Source organism: Gouania willdenowi, chromosome 20 (genome assembly GCF_900634775.1).
Source record: "Gouania willdenowi chromosome 20, fGouWil2.1, whole genome shotgun sequence".
NCBI lineage: Eukaryota > Metazoa > Chordata > Actinopteri > Blenniiformes > Gobiesocidae > Gouania > Gouania willdenowi.
Genome location: NC_041063.1, coordinates 24749996 through 24769001, shown reverse-complemented (window position 1 = coordinate 24769001; position 19006 = coordinate 24749996). Strand labels below are relative to the sequence as shown.

The following is a 19006-nucleotide window of genomic DNA, read 5'->3' as shown; positions in this document are numbered from 1 at the left end:
CAGTCATTACCCGTTGACTTTAGAAAATGTTACATTTGCTGCACTTTATTATTTGTAGAATGTTTGACTTTTATGAGCTTTTGTCCTATAAGCTGTTGCAAGGTATTTTAGATTGAATTGTAATTGGTGTAGCCCACGTAAATTATTCTTTGATTTATTTATTTTGATGTTTGTTCCTTAAAACACTGATGTCTTTACAGGTGTGAGGTTTCGGGTACAGAATAAAACACTCACCCGATGTGAGGTCAGCTCGGTAGTTCCTGGCAGCGTTGGTCACATTGATGTGAACGGCGATCTTTCCGTCCTTCAGCGAAACCTCCAGCGTGCCGTCGTCTAGGTTACTGAACAGGAGAAGTCCGTAAGGGTTCCACGTACGGAAGTGGAAGCCCACGGACAGGGTGTTATGGTTGGCTCGGCCCGGCAGCTGAAGGAAGCTGGTGGCGTTGAAGAAAACCGGGAAGGTGTGAGTCTCCACACAAGAGAAGGACAGGTTCCTCTGATGAGTCACAAGAATTCAAGAAAAGAGGAAAAAAAATGGGAAAAATAGATCAGACCAGAGGTGTAAAGATACTGATAAATCCTGCTCAAGTAGAAGTACTGCTACTTACAAGTAAGTCATACATAAAATACTCAAGTACAAGTAAAAAGTAGCTCAATATAAATAGTACTCAAAGTAAAAGTTACTAGTTAAAGTTAAAAAGAAAGAGACCAAACCTACCACAATTGGAACTTTATTTTATTTTCCACAAAATCATCTGTATAAAATTTCAAAATGTAGAATTATTTTTAATTTTCAATTCAAAATAAAAAAAAAAAATATAGTATAGATACATTTATGAACTCAAACAGAGAAAATAACCTTTATTCAATGCTGTTTTGGCGCAGTGTTTTTTTTCAGGCTGAAATAACTGATAAATAATAATAACAAATATAAAAATAATAATAAATACTAATACTAATAAATAAATATATAACATGTCAAATAATAATAACTAATAAATGCTCGGTGCATTAAGTTTATTCTGATTGGTCGCCTATGATGTGATGCATTTAATTGTCAGGTTATTTCATGTTTTAGTTTAGTTTCATAATGTCCGTTGATCCATTTTAAAAGAAAAAAAAAGAATTTACTCAGAAACGTTTGGGTTTCTTGTGAAACAAATTACTTTACGTCTTTTAAAACTTACGTTAGTACAAGTAAAATTACTGATTTATAAAAATACTAAAACATATACCCATAAAAGCAACTCAACTACAGTAGTCTGAGTACTGGTAATCAATTACTTTCACCTCTGGATCATACATCATTGAGCAGTAAATAAGTCCGATATTCTTTAATCACATTTTTAGATTCCCAATGGCAAAAATAAAAGATTCAAATCCGAGTAATACTTGTAAAAAATTACTAATATTTCGTGGTAATGCTCTCTTTAAAACCACTGAGATCTTCGCGAGCTGGGAAAACAAACGAAGCACCTAATTACCATTGAGATTCTCCCACCTCGTACTCCAAATCAAATCATTATCAAACGCACAACATTGAGCTGTATTAGCAACACTACAAGCTTCCTGATTGCATTTGCGGGTCTTTCCAAAAACCAAGAGTGGGTTTCATTTGATTAAAAAAATGGCTTTAGTGAGACATGGGAGAGAATAATAGGCACAGTTTTAATGAACTTGATTAGTGCCTCCGATCAATCAGTTCACCAGAGATAGATGGAAGACGACTCACTGGAGGTTGGAGGAATAAGGAAGAGGAGTCTACCGCTAACAGCTCAGTGACTCATTCTGAGGATGGTGAGACCCTTAATGTGTTAGAGTAACTTCCACTGTGCTTTGTTTGATGAAAAATAAACAAGGCATTTAATAGGCTTCTTATGCTGAGCACATAAGCTAATAAACCAATGGTCCCACTGTTAGTGTGGTGAAATGACAGCCACAATAACAACAGGGAAGCACAAAAACACACAGTGATAGGTCGGCTTTATCTGGTGTCCCAATGAATCTGTAGTTGTTCTGTGTTCTCAGGGGTTTGTATGCTGCTGATAGCGCTAAGCATAACAATGACAGTCTCTGAGAAGAGATCTTGGCAACTGTTATCAGTGTACGATGGTATCTGGCCTGCTTAGGGCAGTGTGACCAGGAGAGATTCTGTAATCACTTATCAATTATAAATCTCTTACACACCTAAGTAGGGATGTAACGATTAATCGTAAGGCAGTTAAAAATCGATTCATAGGTATCACGGTTGATATCGATTTTCTGAATATTGAATCGCAGTACCTTTTTTTTTAAACCAGCAGAGGGCGCTATCCACAAGGGTAGGCGGCGGGCGGAGTCTGCTAATACTTTCTTTCTGGCTGTCTTCTACTCTTAAATATGTTAATAAATGATTCATTACCCTTTTAGCACCGAAAGAATATCTGTAATATTACTTGAATATCTGTAAAAGTCACGTTTTTCTCTTAGCTCTGTCTGCTAGCATAGCTTCTCTTCTTCACTGAAAGTTATCTGCATGCCAACCGACCACTGTGTTACCAGCGCCCTCTGCTGGTCCAAACAAATATGACAAATTAGTGCAATCACGGTTTTTTTTTTTTTTAAAGTCCAATTGTTAAGGCACAAAATACATTTTCAGTTGCACTTTTAAAAGAAAAAGAACTATTATGCAGTTTTGCATTGTTTATTATAGAACCAGAATTAAAATTAATAGGCTTCATTTTCATTTGTATTATTCCTTTATTTATTTCATTCAAGATTTATTTTTAGTTAAATTGCATTGTTTTGAATAGTTTATCAAGGAATTCTTTTGACAATGAAAAATAAAAGGAAAATAATACAGTATTTTCTATTGTCTACAGTCCCATTTTGTAAAATAAATCATGAGGGAATCGTATCGTGAACCCAGTATCGTGAATCGAATCGTATCGGGAGTTGAGTGAATCGTTACATCCCTACACCTAAGTCAAACACTGCGACAGTATGGATGATGCTCACGCTAACAAGCCGCTTTTAGCCGTTTGGTAAATATGAAACAATAAAGGTATGTAATACTCACAAAGGTAGACGTGTCCAACTTCTTCCGGCGTGCCAAGTCTGTGATGTTGTCCCCGTTGTAGTTGATGCTTTCCATGCAGCCTTTAAAGTTCTTCTTCCCTCCCCCTCCTGGTTTTCCACTGTAGGGCATGCCCCCAAAACTCAGCTATGGGATAGAGAACACAAATGTGTAAAGATATGAGTAGCTAATTATAGGGGTTCTCAACCTTGGGTTTGCTAGACACAGGGAGGGGGTCGCCAGATGCCTTCAAGAAACTAAGAATACATTTTGAAGTTTGAGTGCATTTTTACCTTTTTCTGCAACTACACTAAACTTATATTCACTTTTTTTGCCATATTTTTTGCTCTTTTTAATGCGTTTTTGCTACATTATTCCCATTTCTGCCACTTCTCCATCAAATTTCAATTCCTTTTCTTCACATTTTCTGCTTTTAAGATATTTTTGCACCCAATAAACCCTTTGCACCACTTTTTCCACCCAATGTCACATATGTTGACCCATTATTGTCACTTTTAACCTCTTTTCATGCCTATTTGGCCAATTTAACCACACATGATTTGTCATGCTCACTATTTACCAGTTTAAACAAATTGTTTTTCTTTCAGTTCTTGCCCACTCTAATTTGCAACTTTTAACCAATTTCTGTGATTTTTAAAATCCCATTTCACCACCTTTTCCACCAATGTTGGTCACTTTTAACCCATTTTTTCTCAGCACACTGAATCTTAATACCTCTGTTGATTCTCCATCTTTGAAAGTTCTGGAAACATTTTAAGTGAGAAAGTGACAAAGTAGAATATCAACATGTGCTCATTTGATCAATAAAACTTGCGGAAAATATATTTAATGATGACATTTCGGAGATTTTCAGAGACCCTCCATTGCACTGTACTGACAAAACTTCCAGTTAACGTCAAAACAAGAGCCCTATTTACAGAAGAGTAAAAAATAACAAAAAAAAAAATAAATAATGAAAGACAAGAGGAGATAACCTGGAACGAGCCAGATTGATGTGTAGCCCCTCCCTCTAACCCGAGTTCTCCACATCGATCTGGATCTGTGTCTAGCAAATCATTTCGGAACCAGGGAGGGACATGAACCGAATGCTTGAAGCTGATTAGGTGAAGCCCCTGTCCACCATGATTTGTTTTAGCCAATGTTATGGCAATTTTTATATTCATCATAATATCGTCAAATGTGTGTTCATGTGTATAATTTGTCATGTTTTAATACATGACTGTATTACTCTTCGCACTTTTGAACAGCTGAGTCATGTTAGATTAAACAGTACAGATCGTATTGTACTCAGTGCAACACAGAGTCTCTGCTGAAGGCCATACACACGAACACACACAGTATCAAGGATAGATAAGAGTGGCGCCCAATCTTCCTCATAATATACACGTCTTCATCATCCTCAAATGTTTCCACTGTTGGGCATCTGACTCCCTCCTTCTCCTCACCTCAGGGTGGAACTTGTTCTGTTATCTGTATAAAAGCTTAAGCTGTGAAACTGTTAGTTAGAGTGGGTCTTGCCTTTTTGCTCTGCCACGAGCCTTTTGCCTTTCATTCTTTCAGGATGGAAGCTTCTTTTTTACTCCTTTTTTATTTAATTTTATAATAAACCTTTTTTATAAAATCATCAATGCCTCGCCTCTCCAAATGAGGTCAACCGCAAATTTGCCGTAACACCAATCACACGGTAACAAATGATGTCATCATCGGCATGCGCCGCAAAGACTCTGCTACAACAACAACAAGGCTCAGCTGGTGAAAACATTATTTTGGGATAGTAATGCTGCGGTTATTATGTTGAGTGATTTTTGCCATATTTGCAACACGAGTATGTGAGTTCAGGGCACTATTTTGATTCAGAGCTATGCTAATAGCAGTAGCCCAGCTAGTTCCTCTCCCCGCAACTGTGAATGCCCCAATTTTGCTTCGGCGCTTCTGCCTTCGTCACACCCGGATATCCCGCCCTAAACCACAACACTGCCTCATGATTGGTTCGAACCAAAAGGCAAGGGCGGGAACAGCACAAGATGGATTCTCCTGGTGTTTGTAAACACCAGGTAAGTCCATCTTGCAGGCAAGGTTAAAAAGGAGATGCTTTTATTTTGAAAAGGGGACAACGTTATTATATTGACATATTTTGCCAACTTATCCATCCATTTTCTGACCCACTTTAAACAAAATGATCATCACTAAACTAATGCCAAACAAAGGCAATAATTAATGGTTTTCCTTTATTTGAGAAATAACTAACTTGTTTAAAAAATCTGCTTCAAATATGATCCTTCTGATCATACTGTACATAATGATGTAATTCCGGTTACTGAATTAAACAGATAGCAAGGTGATGCTGAAAGAAATAAGAATGATAAAAATGTGTTTCTACAACAGAACACATGTTTACTATGTTGCTCTCAGAGGTGAGTCTGTGCCCTGAAGGAAGCAGAGATGATGAAGTGTGGTGTACAACTATCAGATGATGGTGGGAGTGCATGAGCTACGTGGACGTGTCTGTGGTGACGCTCCAGTAGCTTTAGTAATTACCACCAAGGGTGGAGACAAATGCAGCCAGAGATTTAGTCCACAGGCCTAAATAGGAGCCAGAGGGCAGTAATGTGGGTGTGCACAGACACTTCCTGACATGTGCTGAATACATGATGTACAGTGGTACCCTTTGACAATAAGCATTTATAGCATTCTGGTGAGATGCTAATGCATGCAATACTACAACATTCTCATACACTGTTATATAGATTTCCCTGAAAATCCCTTAATGCAACAGCTTCAGTTTAATTGTGTTGCACAAAAAAAAGTGTGCACACATACAGGCGTGAACTAGCATTACATCTGTTGACCAGCTCTGACACAACAATGGAAACACAAGCATCAAATGCCCATAACTAATTATCAGTTTCCTGTATTCAATGTTAATTCTGTTTACTAACGATTTCCGTCATAGTTTTTATCGACTATATTTTTAAAAGTGACAATAATGAGAGTATGGTTGTGTTCGAACATACTGTACATACTATGCACCATAAACTCAATAAGTATATACTGTCTACTTTAGACTATAACTATGATTTGGATAATGAGTGTTCCCACTAAAGTATACTTCCAAGTTTCCCATGATGCATTTGGAACCTACAAGGACATAAACCTGAATCACACTGAGGCTAAATATCTCTGTTGATTCTCTACCTTTACTTTGAAAGTTCTGAAAATATTTTAAGTGAGAAAGTGACCAAGTAGAATATCAACATGTCCTCATTTGATCCAGAAAACTTCTGGAAACACATTTCATTCTGAAAACTCTGAGATTTTTGGAATTTCCAGTTAACTTCAAAATAAGAGCAAAAAAATCAAAAAAAAAAAAAAAAAAAAATCGACTAAAACCTTAATGTCTAGTTGACCAAAATTAGCCTAAAATAGCCCTGATGACTACTTTTTGAAAAAAAAAAAAAAACATTATTAGCTAATATTAACTAAAGTCTTTGCTTTCTAACAAAGCTTACATACTGCAGAAAAGCCTATGTTTTTAATTTCAAAGTTGTGACCTCTGCTTTACTGTACAAGATGCATTAAATATCTGATCAAGGTGTACGTTTCACGTGAGGATGCTTAGCGTAGTGAGTCGTGTAATGCCACACTGCTCACGCTGATAGAAAAAGAAAAGTGTAGAGGGAGAGCAGAGGCAGCTTAACGCCATTTGTCAAAAGATGACAGCATTTATGGGAAACATCTAAGGCTTGAAAGGTAATTTAAGACTTGGGAAAGGTCTGCTCTGGCAGCTACGCCGCTAAGATTGGATTATGGTTGCATTAAGAAATGGTCAAAACGGGTAAAAACATTATTTTTCAAAGTGGCTGATTGGAAGAGAAACAGGCTCTCAGGGAATTACAGGCTGTTACAAATGCAATGTAGAGCTTTGCATAATATGAGGTTAAATGAAAGCTCGGTATAGGCCTCAAATGTTGGCTCAACGTAATGTTTAGTTTGACGATTACCAGGTACTAAGCTGTCACAATTACAGGGAATGGCCATCTAAAGAAGTAAATAGACTTTGTTATGTTATCTTCACACCCGGCAGCAGCACTCCACTGAAATTTCATCACGTCTTAGCCAAGACTTTGTAATCTGACATTTTATATGTCCTTCTCTCCGCTTCACCAGTTTTTTTTTTTTTTTGGAGGGGGGTTAAGGGTGGGTGGAGGGGGGGGGGGGGGGTAAATTAACGGAGCCGTTTGAGGCTCTGAGGGAAAGCAGTGAATTTGAATCTCTGTCAAAGAAGAACTTCTGTGAGGACGTCTGATGTCTTAATATTAAAAAAAGAAAAAAACAGAGGTAATAATGATGCAATCCAAGGAGAACCAAAGAAACGTAAGAATGGAATTTCAAATGATTCTGTGTGATACAACTCAAGTGACAGGAAGAGTGTGTTACATGTTATTTTGTCACTAGTTTATGACGCAACAACAACAATTTAAGAGGACAAGGCGTCACTTTACTAGAAATCATCGACCACGTAGTAAAAAATAAGGCAAAAAGACGTGTATACTAGTGTTTATTCTGAGAGCAAATGTTTGATTTAGTTTTAGTAGATCCCTTAAAGTCTATTTAAGTGTGCTTAGAGTATACACTTATTTTAAATGTAAAAGTATACTTTCAGCTTGCATTTTATGTACTTATTATACTTGCAGTACACTGAAATGTATACATTAAAGTACAAGTTTATTGCATTCCAAGTTTTGATTTTTACTACAAGTACAAGTATTTAAATTACCTTTAAGTATATTCAGCTTGTGAATGTGCAGATTGTAATAAATACCATTCTCTCCACATCTATAATGGCTTTATAGCAATAAAATGCAACACTTTTTGTGAATTCTTACTTTTTTATTAAAAACTACAAAACAGGTCTATTGTTAGGATAGTTAACAGGTCTATGTGAAATAAAGTTAAAAGTATATCGCAGTGTATATTATAATAAAAGGTGATCATTCAAATGAAAGTAGTTCAGATTCTAGTATACTAATGCTAGTATAGTATTAGTTTACTTGCAGTATGAAATAAAGCTTGTGTTAAACTAAAATTGGGCCAATTTAGTCCCAAAAAGTATTGAAATAGTACATTTTGAAGTATAATGCTAGTATATTGGGTAAGTGTACTTTGTATGTAAAGGTGTACTGAGCAAAATATACTTAAGTATACTTAATATAATGAACTTTAGGTATCCTTGTTTTTGGTAAGGGACAGACAGACAGACAGAGGAGAATTATTTTAGACTTAAGCTCCATATAAACCATATTAACAAACACAAAAAAAAGGTTTAACAGCTAATTTTTAAAAAGGCACTTATACCAGTGCTTCCATAATCATAGTCTTTTGACTAAAATCCAACTTAGTTTTAGTCAAAATTTAGTCACCAGGACTATTTTATGTATAGAAAGTCTAGTTTTATTTAACTATATGACACTAAAATGTTGTTTGTAAATACACACAGAGAAAGTAAATGTGATCAATGCGTAAAACCATAGCTCTGATTGGATTTTAACCAATATGATGAAATTACAGTTTGGTTTTTCATTGGTTGACAAAATATGCTGATATAGTCTTCGTTCACAAGTATTATTATTTATAATAATAATAATAATTATTATTATTATTATTTAATTAGTCATAGGCTCAGTATTGTCAATTTTTGGTCAATTTTAAATTTTTAGTCAACAAAACACTGATTGAACAGACAGATTTGATGTAATCAATGCGTACGACCACATGATCACGAGTTCTGGTTGGATTGCGTCCCATGTGACCAAATTAGTTACATTTTTATTATTATTAGAAAACAAAAATATCAATATTTTTCATATATTTTCTGATGTAGTTTTTTGTTTCGTTGTATAGTTTAGATTGAATACCTTCCAATCTCATCACATTATAGTTTAGTTTTTTTTTTTCAGTGTAATTTGATATTGGGATTTTTTCACCCCCTTTAAAAAAAAAAAAAAAAAAAAAAAACATTAGTCATAGGGTGTGTTGTAAATGTCATACTAACGTACTACTTATACTAAGTCTGACGTCAAAATTAGTATGTAGTGCGTTCACATTAGATAGTATAAAAAGATTGAGTATGAGAGAAATACCTGGGGCAGCTTCAAGCTAAATATTAAACATTCCTTTTTCAAAATAAAAGCTTCTCTTCTTGTCTTCCATTAGTGTTTTTTAATGCTTATGTAAATAGGGCTCTTGTTTTGAAGTTAACAATAGGTTTTGTCAGTAGCAAAATCTCTGAAGTATCAGCATGAAATGTGTTTTATGAGTTTTACGAATGAAATGAGCACATGTTAATATTCTACTTGGTCACCTTTGATTTTCAAAAATTCAATGAATATCAACAATATTTGCCAGGGATATAATGATCTTTTTTTCTGTATTATTTGTTGGAATGAAGTGTATTTTTTTCTTTTAGGTTTTTGTTGTTTTGTGTGTTTTTGCATGTTTTCCTTTCATTTTGTGTGTTTTTGTGGTTTGTTCATTTAGTATATTTTTCTTAATTTTTTTTTTTTGTTTCTCGTGTAATCTTTTGTGTTTGTTTTTGGGTAAAATCTAACATTTTGTTGTTTTTGGTGTTATTTACCGTTATTTTTCTCTCATTTTGTGTATTTTTGTTCTGTATTTTTTCCCCACGCTTTAATCACATGATGGCAGTCATTTTTAATCCCAAGTCTTTATCTTTTCCAAAATCCTGCAATTGTATTAAAATTATTCCATAATTTTTTCTTAAATTATATAAAGAAACTGTGACAAACTCAAGGAAATTTTACCATTGGATATTGTCTTTAACTTTCAATACTTATAATAATGTTGAAAGTGCTCGTTTTCCCGCCCACTTGAGATCAAAGTGGTCTGTATTTGGGCCTTGAACTAAAATGAGTTTGACACCCCTGGTTTGTAATATATGTTCATATAGAAATACTGCGGATTCAAACCTCATAGTCCAAATCGAGGTGGTCGAACTCTCCGTTGGTTCTGAAGTGCTGCGTGTGTCTGTCCAGGGTAAAGTTGACGTTGCGTCTGTAGCGTTCGATCACGACTGAGTGCCAGTGGTTGTCGTCCAGGAGGCTTCCAGTGGTTACAGAGGTGTGACCCAAGATGGAGCCGTACTGATTACTGCCTGTAACGAGTATAGAACACATGAATACAAGAAAATTAAACAATAAAATAAATAAATACATAAAAATATACAATTTAAACTGCCATAAACAATCAATATATACAGAAAAATTACTGAAAGCCCCAAAAGAGATTACCAAATTATATTATTCAATTTATTTCAATATTATAAATATGCACTGAAGTTTCCACTTGCGCTACATCAACTCCAAAATACTAGCCACAGCTTATCATTGTGGTTTATTATATTCTTAGATCCTATATTTATTATTAAGTGTGCATAAAGCAAGAAACGGCTCTAAATTACATCATGGAAGGAAGAAATCTGTACACTGGCAACCCTAGTGGTCAAATACACTAAATCAGGGGTTCTCAACCTTGGCGTCAGGACCCCATTTGGGGTCACAAGATACTGGGACGGGGTCGCTAGAGGCCTTCATGAAACTAAGAATATTTTTTGAACAATTTGAGCCCATTTTTGTTTATTTTTATCCATTTACTGCAACTACAACAAACTTGCCATATTTAACCTATTATCCTTTTTTCTTGACATATTTTTGCACTTCATCAAATTTCAATGCCTTTTCTACTTATTTTTTCCACTTTCAAGACATTTTCAGCACTTATAAACCCTTTCCACCACTTTGCTTTTTTATGACAATTTAACCACATTCACAATTTGTCAAGCCCATTATTTACCAATTTCAACTATTTTCCTCCTTTTTTAAATTGCATCACTTCAACCCCCCACTTTTCCTTCATTTCTGCCACTTTTAAGCCAATATTGACAATTTGAACCCTATTTGCCACTTTTTCTGTCTGTTTTTGGCCACTCTGATTTTCACCTTTAACCCAATTTCTGTGGTTTTTAAAATTCAATTTCACCACTTTTTCCACCATTTTTGGTCACATTTAACCCATTTTGTTTCTGATTAAAACAAGGATTTACACCTTTAAAATGACTATATACTATAGTACAAATAATAAACTTCCTGGATAACAGTGGATATTATTCAGATAAATAAATTCATAGAACAATGGACCATCATTTACATTAGGGATGTATTTAAAATACTCCTAAAGTAAAAAAAGCAGGCGTCCCACTGTTGGTTATTATTACCCAGGTTTATCTGCAGCAGCAGTTTGGCCTTGTCCAGCTCCAGCGTGATGTAGTCTCCCTGCTGTCCTTCCCCGTGCAGAATGACACCATCACTCTCCGACGTCTTAAACCTCAGAGCGATCACATCCTTGATGATCTTCATCTTTTTCACCTTAACAGACATTTAAGATCAGAAAAATATACAGCATTTAAAACCATAGGACGAGGAGTTCAGAAAAATATAAACAGAATAAAAAACATCGTCTTAAAAAAAAGGCCCAACACAGAAAATATATCTACCACAATAACGTTATAAATCGTACCTTGAAACGATAGGAGATGACGCCCTGTCCATCAAAGTTGATGACATCCGCCCCTGAGAGAGATTTAAAAAAGTGTTCAGTCCATTTAATGTGTCAGTGGGTCACACATGGAGAAAAGACATATAGTGTTAGACTGGTGATGGATTAGTGACCAGCGAACTCCTAAATAAGCTGGAATGGGTTCTAACACCATGTGGTTCATTTCCACAAAAAGCCTTTTCATTTGTTACAAGGTGTGAAAAAAAAAAAAAAAAACATGTGGTAAAATGAATAGTTTCACCCTTTTAGCTCACGGGCAGAGGCACTGTGTCAGAGGCCATTGTAACACAAGTACTGAACACTATGATTGTTACTGAGATTAGCTTTTTAAAGTGTCAAAAGTCAAAATGTCAAGGAAAATTCTACCACTTCAACAAGAACTATAGAATGGATTTGAGGATGAGACACATGTATAATACAGGTAAATTAACTTCAAAAGAAATTAGAATATCATGACAAAGTTCAATATTTTTCATCATTTGTTTCAGAAAGTAAAATCCATATACAGTATGATATTTAGGCTGTGTTTGAAATCAGACACTAACGTACTACTCATACTAAGTCTGACGTCAAAATGAGTATGTAGTACATTCACTTTAGATGGTATGAAAAAATGAGTACACGAAAAATACCCGGATGTACTATATGGGAAAATTTTTGAAGCAGGGCGATATGGTCCAAAATGTATATATTTAAATATATATATATATATTTAATTTTTTTTCTCAAAATGGCAATATATGTTATAAATCTCAATAATTTTAACTTAAAGTCTTACAAGAATGACAACTCAGGGTTACATTTGCACATTTATTAACAGCTGCAAAATATATGCCACTTTTGGCTTTTTCTCCTATAGGGGACAGCACGTGTGAGTGAGTTCTGCAGTGTGGCTGGTTAGGTGGTAGATCTGGGTTAGGACGCACACAGAAATCCATCTCACTGCTTTTCATGTTGTTCTAAGAAGTCGTGAAAACAGTGACTCCTAAAACAAGTCATTTAATACAAAATCAACTATAACAATATATATAAATTGATATCGGCAATATTGTAATTTTCTATAACACCAAAATAGGACTGGGCAATATATCGAAATTCAAGATATATTGAGTTTTCTAACAGTGGGCACACCAGTCATACTCAACCATCCCATGATGCATTGCGAGCAGAATGTAATATCGTCCTGGGACCAGCTTATAAAGCTAAAAAAAAAAATCAAACATCCTCTTTTCAAAATAAAAGCATCTCTTCTCGGGTTCCATTAGTTTTACTTTTATAAATAGGGCTCTTGTTTTGAAGTTAACAGGAAGTTTAGTCAGTAGCACAATGCAGGGTCTTTGAAAATCTCAGAAATGTCGACATGAAATGTGTTTTCTGTGAGTTTTCTGGATCAAATGAGCACATGTTGATATTCTACTTAATCACTTTCTCATTTAAAATGTTTTCAGAACTTTCAAAGTAAAGGGGGAGAATCAACAGAGATATTTAGCCTCAGTGTGATTCAGGTTTTTGTCCTTGTAGGTTCCAAATGCATCATGGGAAACTTGGAAATATACTTCAGAAGGAATGCTCATCATCCTAATCATACTAATAGTATACAGTAGACAGTATATACTCATTGAGTGGGACATTTCAAACACAGCCAAAGACTCGTGACTTTATTTCTTGAAATGTTGATTTTCGGTTTACAGAGGAGGAAAAAACATTTTTATGTCTCAAAAAATTCAGATCAACAAAAAAAAATAATGACATTTTAAAGAGAAGTGGCATCTGAAAAGTATCTATGAATTTGGGGTTTTCATAATCAATAATTAAACCACAATCATCAAAATTCAAGAAACAAAGGCTAAAAAAAACAACAAAAATACTTAACTTTCATTATAATAATCGTTTTTTTTAGCCGTACCTGTAGAATAAGTTTAATACTAAAGTAAAAAAATCCCCTCAACATTTTGTAACTTTTGTTGAATTCTACAGAACAAGCAGAAACACATTGTGGGAAAAGAAACGATAGCTAAAGGCTCCTTTCCAAACATAGTGTCATCATCACTCAACTGCTCGAGTGCTTTCTGGAGAGCACATTTGTGCATGTACGTGTGCTGTGATTTGTTCAAGAGGAAAGTGAAGAGTGCGAGATACGATCAGCTATAACCAAACTTGGGAACGATCAGATAACGACACATGCAGACGTGCTCATGCACTGTCACGCCTTCACGCAATCTTCAACACTTTAATGCTTTCTACGTTAAAAGAACAGCAGGAAAAAGAACAGCGAGGAAAATGGGAGGAAATGGCATAATTTCCCTTTGTTCAAAATTCTGCGTCTCTGAAATGGCCTCATGTGACTAAGAATGGGTAGAATCATTTATTTATGACTCCACTCCTATTATTACTCTTTGGATTTGTTGCACCACTGCTCTTTCTAAATTAAAAGTGATATTTGACAGTTTGTGCACGACAGGAATCAAATGTCAACCCCTGGTTTCTGTCTAATAACTTAAATTAAGTAAAGCAAAACCACTCATTAAAACTCATATTGTTCAGCCACCTAAAAAAAAGCTGTACCATGACTGCAGTCATTTTTAATTGTTAAACAGTTGAAGAAACTCAACATTCTTACAAAATCCTTTGATTTTTCTCCAGTTATTACATAATATTTACCTTAATCAAAGATACATTTAAAGTATTTTTTCACTTATTGCTTAGAAATTTTCAGTTTCTTTTCGTATTTTGTATTTTATGTAGAAGTGCAAACTAGGACACAATAATGTGGAAATTACTTGTTTTCCAGCTTAAAATCTGTGGCCCACTTGAGATTAAACTGCTCCGTATTCGACCTCTGAACTAAAATGAGTTTGACACCCCTGATTTACAGTAGGTGACCTAAAGCTGTAGATAAGAGAGAGTGGGAGACAGATATGGGACTGCAAACTCAGGGCTTGATCACCCTGTAGCTGGCCACCTTTGATGAGGGTGTCTAGTGTTAAAAAGGCTACTGATGCGTCCCAACATTTACTGTACATCCTTAACATATGACACAGCTCCCACGCCACTCAAATGCTAAACCTCATGGGTAACACTTTACTTAAAGTTGTATATGTAAGGTGTCATTAAGCTGTCATGAAGGCTGTGTGTGTTTATGTGAATTTTTTTATAATCTTTGTGTTCTGGGTGTGTCAGTTTTAGTGTTTTGACTGTAGTGTAGAAAGGCCCAAAGAGGGACAGGAGATGTAAATTAGCATTAGCTACACACTATGTGCATCACATCAGCTGCAAATTAATTTTGTATCTTGGTCGAATTGCATTGTCCCTGTTGTATGAATAAATTAATTAGGTGTTGTTCACTAAATTATGACACCCTTCGCTAAATTATGACACCTTTGGAGCTATGTTGAAAATTTTTGGGTTAGGGGGAGGGATCTAGTGAGGTTGGGTAGGGTGAAGGTTAGGTAGGGTTAGGGGTTAGGGTAGCAAAGTTAATGACGGCCTTCATGACACCTGATTAATTCTAATGACAGGTGTCATGTTGTAATAATGACAGTGTACAAAACTTCAAGGAAAGTGTTACCATCTCATGTTGACTACCATATTTAGGCACAAATGACCATCACGTGCCGTGTTCAATGACTTATTGGATAACTTTTCTTTTGCTGAGTGTTATGTTCAGCTTAACACTTTGTGCCGTTCAGGAGTTCTATAAAAAAAATAAACACCTATAAGCTCACACTTGACAGTCCTATATCTACTACTACTACTGCAACCAATCAGAAGTCAGTGATTTCCTTAATGTCAGTGTGCTGTGAATGGAGAGCATCTTGTAAAAACCAAGGCAATCATCAAATGAAAAAGACTCAATCAAGAACCTAATCAAGACCTTTTCTCTCTGTGAGGAAACATTTACAACCTCTGCCTGACATTTTTTTTTTGTGTTTCTGCGTAAGAACCATGATACTATCCTGAGATCCTTAATGTGTGCTGTGATCCGAGTTTTTTTTAAGAATTGGTGGTGATGGTGACAATAGATCACCCTGGCAAGTGATTCACCCCTAAAGTACTTACACTCAGGGACGGACTGGCCATCTGGCATAGTCCCGGTGGGCCGTTTACCCGATGTGGGGCGATCCGGTCTGTTACTTTTTTGTTATTTTTTTTTACGAGCGAGTGGAGGAAGACATGGTAACAGGTGGCCAAAAATGGTCCAAAAGTGGAAAGAAAAGAGTGGAAAGTGACTAAAATGGGCAAAAAGCACCCACGAGTGGCCAAAACATAGGCAAATAAAGAAGAACTAGATGGTATTTAATGGCAAAGGGGCAAACAATAGTGAAAAAGGGCAAAAATGTGGGAAAAAAGGAAACAAGTGGTATTTATTGGGTCAAAGTTAGCTTATTGGGATGAAAAGTGGCCAAAATAAACTAAAGAAACAACAAAATATGGATTTAAGTGTCAAAAAGAACTTACAAAAAGGGACAAAAAAATAAGGAAAAAAGGGTATTTATTGGCAAAAGGCTGCTAACGTCTGAAAAAACTGTCAGAACATTTTGAAAAGGAGAAAAAAAATGGTAAAAAGGTTAAAAAGGGGTTAAAAAGTTGCCCACTTTTACAGTTTTCGGGGGCACAAAAAGATCCACATGTTTAGCATCACTGATTAATAATGGCTTCTATGTGGCATCACTGATAATATTCTGGCTGGTCGAGACACAAAATGCCAGGGCTGATTTTTTGTCCCAGCCCACCACTGGTTACACCCCTTTAAAATGCCACACGTGAACTTAATTATGTCTGTATAGCTAATCTAATTTGTGCTTACACTCTCTTATTCGACTCCCCTTTGTCTCGCGTGCAGCTTTGACAATTTTCTGACTCTTCTGAGATATAATTGATTTTCTGTTGATTCAGTGTTAATCAAAAATGGAAATGAGCATGTAAATTCCACAGCGCGGTGTATCCCACCACCCTCATATATGCCTCTAGCTCTGGCACAGACTGAGTGACACACTCACACAAGCCTTTTATCGTATAGATGAGTCATAACGTCACATTGCATTTCACTGTCATTCATTTCCAAAACCTGAAATTAGGGCGTCTAACTAACGAGGGGAAACGTTCAACCTCCTCCATCGATATTCTGAGTTCTCATTGTTATCATCACACCAACATGACACTGGGACATCTATTATTATTAAGCTGAAAAAAAGATTTATTGGAACTTAATGGAGGATGGTCAAAGAACATGTAACAATATCCAATTTTCTTGCTAAAATTTAATTCAATACGATCTAGATCAGTGGTTCCCAAACTGTCCCATACCCCTTCAGACATTTAACCTGAAGCCTTGTACCCCCATGTATCAGGGTTCGTAGATAAGTTAGGTTTTTCATTTATTCAGGCAACTTTTATTTAGGAAATGTACTTTGATCTCCTCACATGTCTTCTTCAAAGGCATCTGCTCATCACTTTGATGTGTCCTTGACTTCTGCTTAATAATTCCAGTAAGTTAATTTTGTATTCTTTTTGAATAATATATTAATGTTAATTTATTCAGACAACACTTTTTTTAGGAAAAGCACTTTGATCTCCTGACATGTCTTCTTCAATGGTATCTGCTCATCGCTTTGATGCGTCCTTGACTTCTGCGTAACAATTCCAGTATGTTCGTTTTGTCTTATTTTTGAATAATATGTTAAGGTTTCATTTACTCAGACAATTTATTTTCAGGAAATTTACTTTGATCTCCAAAAATGTTTTGACTATCAACTGCCAGTCTTCTTCAGAGGCATCTGCTGATCATGTTGATGTGTCCTTTGAATAAATTAAATCATATTTTAATCAGACAACCTTTTTTTATGAAATGTACTTTGACTTCTATGTAATAATTCCAGAAAGTTTTTTTTGCATAATATGTTAAGGTTTAATTTATTCAGACAACTTACTGTACTTTGATCTCCTGACAAAGGCATCTGCTCATCGCTTTGATGTGTCCTTGACTTCGGCATAATAATTTCAGTAAATTTTTTGTATTCTTTTTGAATAATATGTCAAAGTTTAATTTATTCAAACAACTTTTTTTAAGAAAATGCACTTTGATTTCCTGACATGTCTTCTTCAAAGGCATCTGCTCATCGCTTTGACCTCTGCGTAATGATTCCAGTATGTTCTTTTCGTCTTATTTTTTAATAATATGTTAAGGTTCCATTTATTCAGACAATTTTTTTTAGGAAATTTACTTTGATCTCCAGACATGTTTTAAATATCAACTGCCAGTCTTCTTCAGAGGCATCTGCTGATTGCTTTGATGTGTCCTTGACTTCCACATAATAATTTTGTGCAAAAAAGTCCAATCTGATTAATTGCCTCTGAAGGTTACCTGGTTTTGGCTAAATCACTCACATTCATAATGAAATATAAAGAAAAAATATAGATTTTTGGTTTTTTTTAACAGTTACTAAAGGATCAAATGACCTATTCATGTTATAAAAGCATCTGGTCAGCCAATTTTTTTTTAATAATTTTTTGCCCTTGAACAAATGAAATTGGAAATTCCTGCAGGACTGTCTGAAAGTGTGTCGAGGAAACAACGAATAAATAAAAACAAATTAAAAATAATAAGACGCGAATGCTTTAAATTGAAAAAACTAAGAAGTGTGCAACAAGTATGCATCTCCATCCGCACACACATCTTGTCAACCTTATTATTACTGTCCTACTTTTCTTTTTGACATGAAAAGGAAATGCACAAGTCGAGAATATTCAAAAGACAGAAAACTGACTGGAATGTAATATGTGCACTTTTATTAACACATAACAGCAACATATCAACACTCAGCGTATAGGCAAGACTCAGAATATAAAGACGTGTGTGCCAATAACAGAAATATATGCAGAGGCTTGATTGAAATTTGTTATCAAAATCAATTTGTCAGCTTTTAATATGAGGAGATTAATGAGGCTGCGTGACAGTCTGCACTTTTAAAGATGGATTTGTTGGAGAATAAAACAGTACACACACACATACACACATACACACACATATATATATACTGTATATATATATATATTAATGGATTTAGTATAGGCTTTCTGGGGATATGAACTATTCTCAATCTTTTCAGCCCATGAATACCATCCACTGTTATCTAGAAAGTTTATTATTGTTTGCACCCTAGTATATAGTCATCTTGAAGACGTGAACCCTTGTTTTAAATGATGTTGCTGCAGTGAATAATTGCAATCAGGACAAACAATTAACCTTTTTTTAGTTGTATTGTTTAATCTTTGTCTGCACATGCTGTCAAAGGTCAA

General features: G+C 35.2%; 1 protein-coding gene across 1 annotated transcript in view; it reads right to left on the bottom strand.

Annotated features, from left to right (window-relative positions):
* Nucleotides 1-19006, bottom strand: part of LOC114454578 (contactin-associated protein-like 2) — a 375848-nt gene that overhangs the window by 110182 nt on the left and 246660 nt on the right. Inside the window, exons 5-9 of the mRNA XM_028435133.1 lie at nucleotides 11669-11721; nucleotides 11367-11517; nucleotides 10063-10247; nucleotides 3059-3202; nucleotides 235-496 (exon numbers count right to left, since the gene is read on the bottom strand). Of these exons, the coding sequence (XP_028290934.1) occupies nucleotides 235-496; nucleotides 3059-3202; nucleotides 10063-10247; nucleotides 11367-11517; nucleotides 11669-11721 (795 nt within the window). The remainder of the gene's footprint in view (nucleotides 1-234; nucleotides 497-3058; nucleotides 3203-10062; nucleotides 10248-11366; nucleotides 11518-11668; nucleotides 11722-19006) is intronic.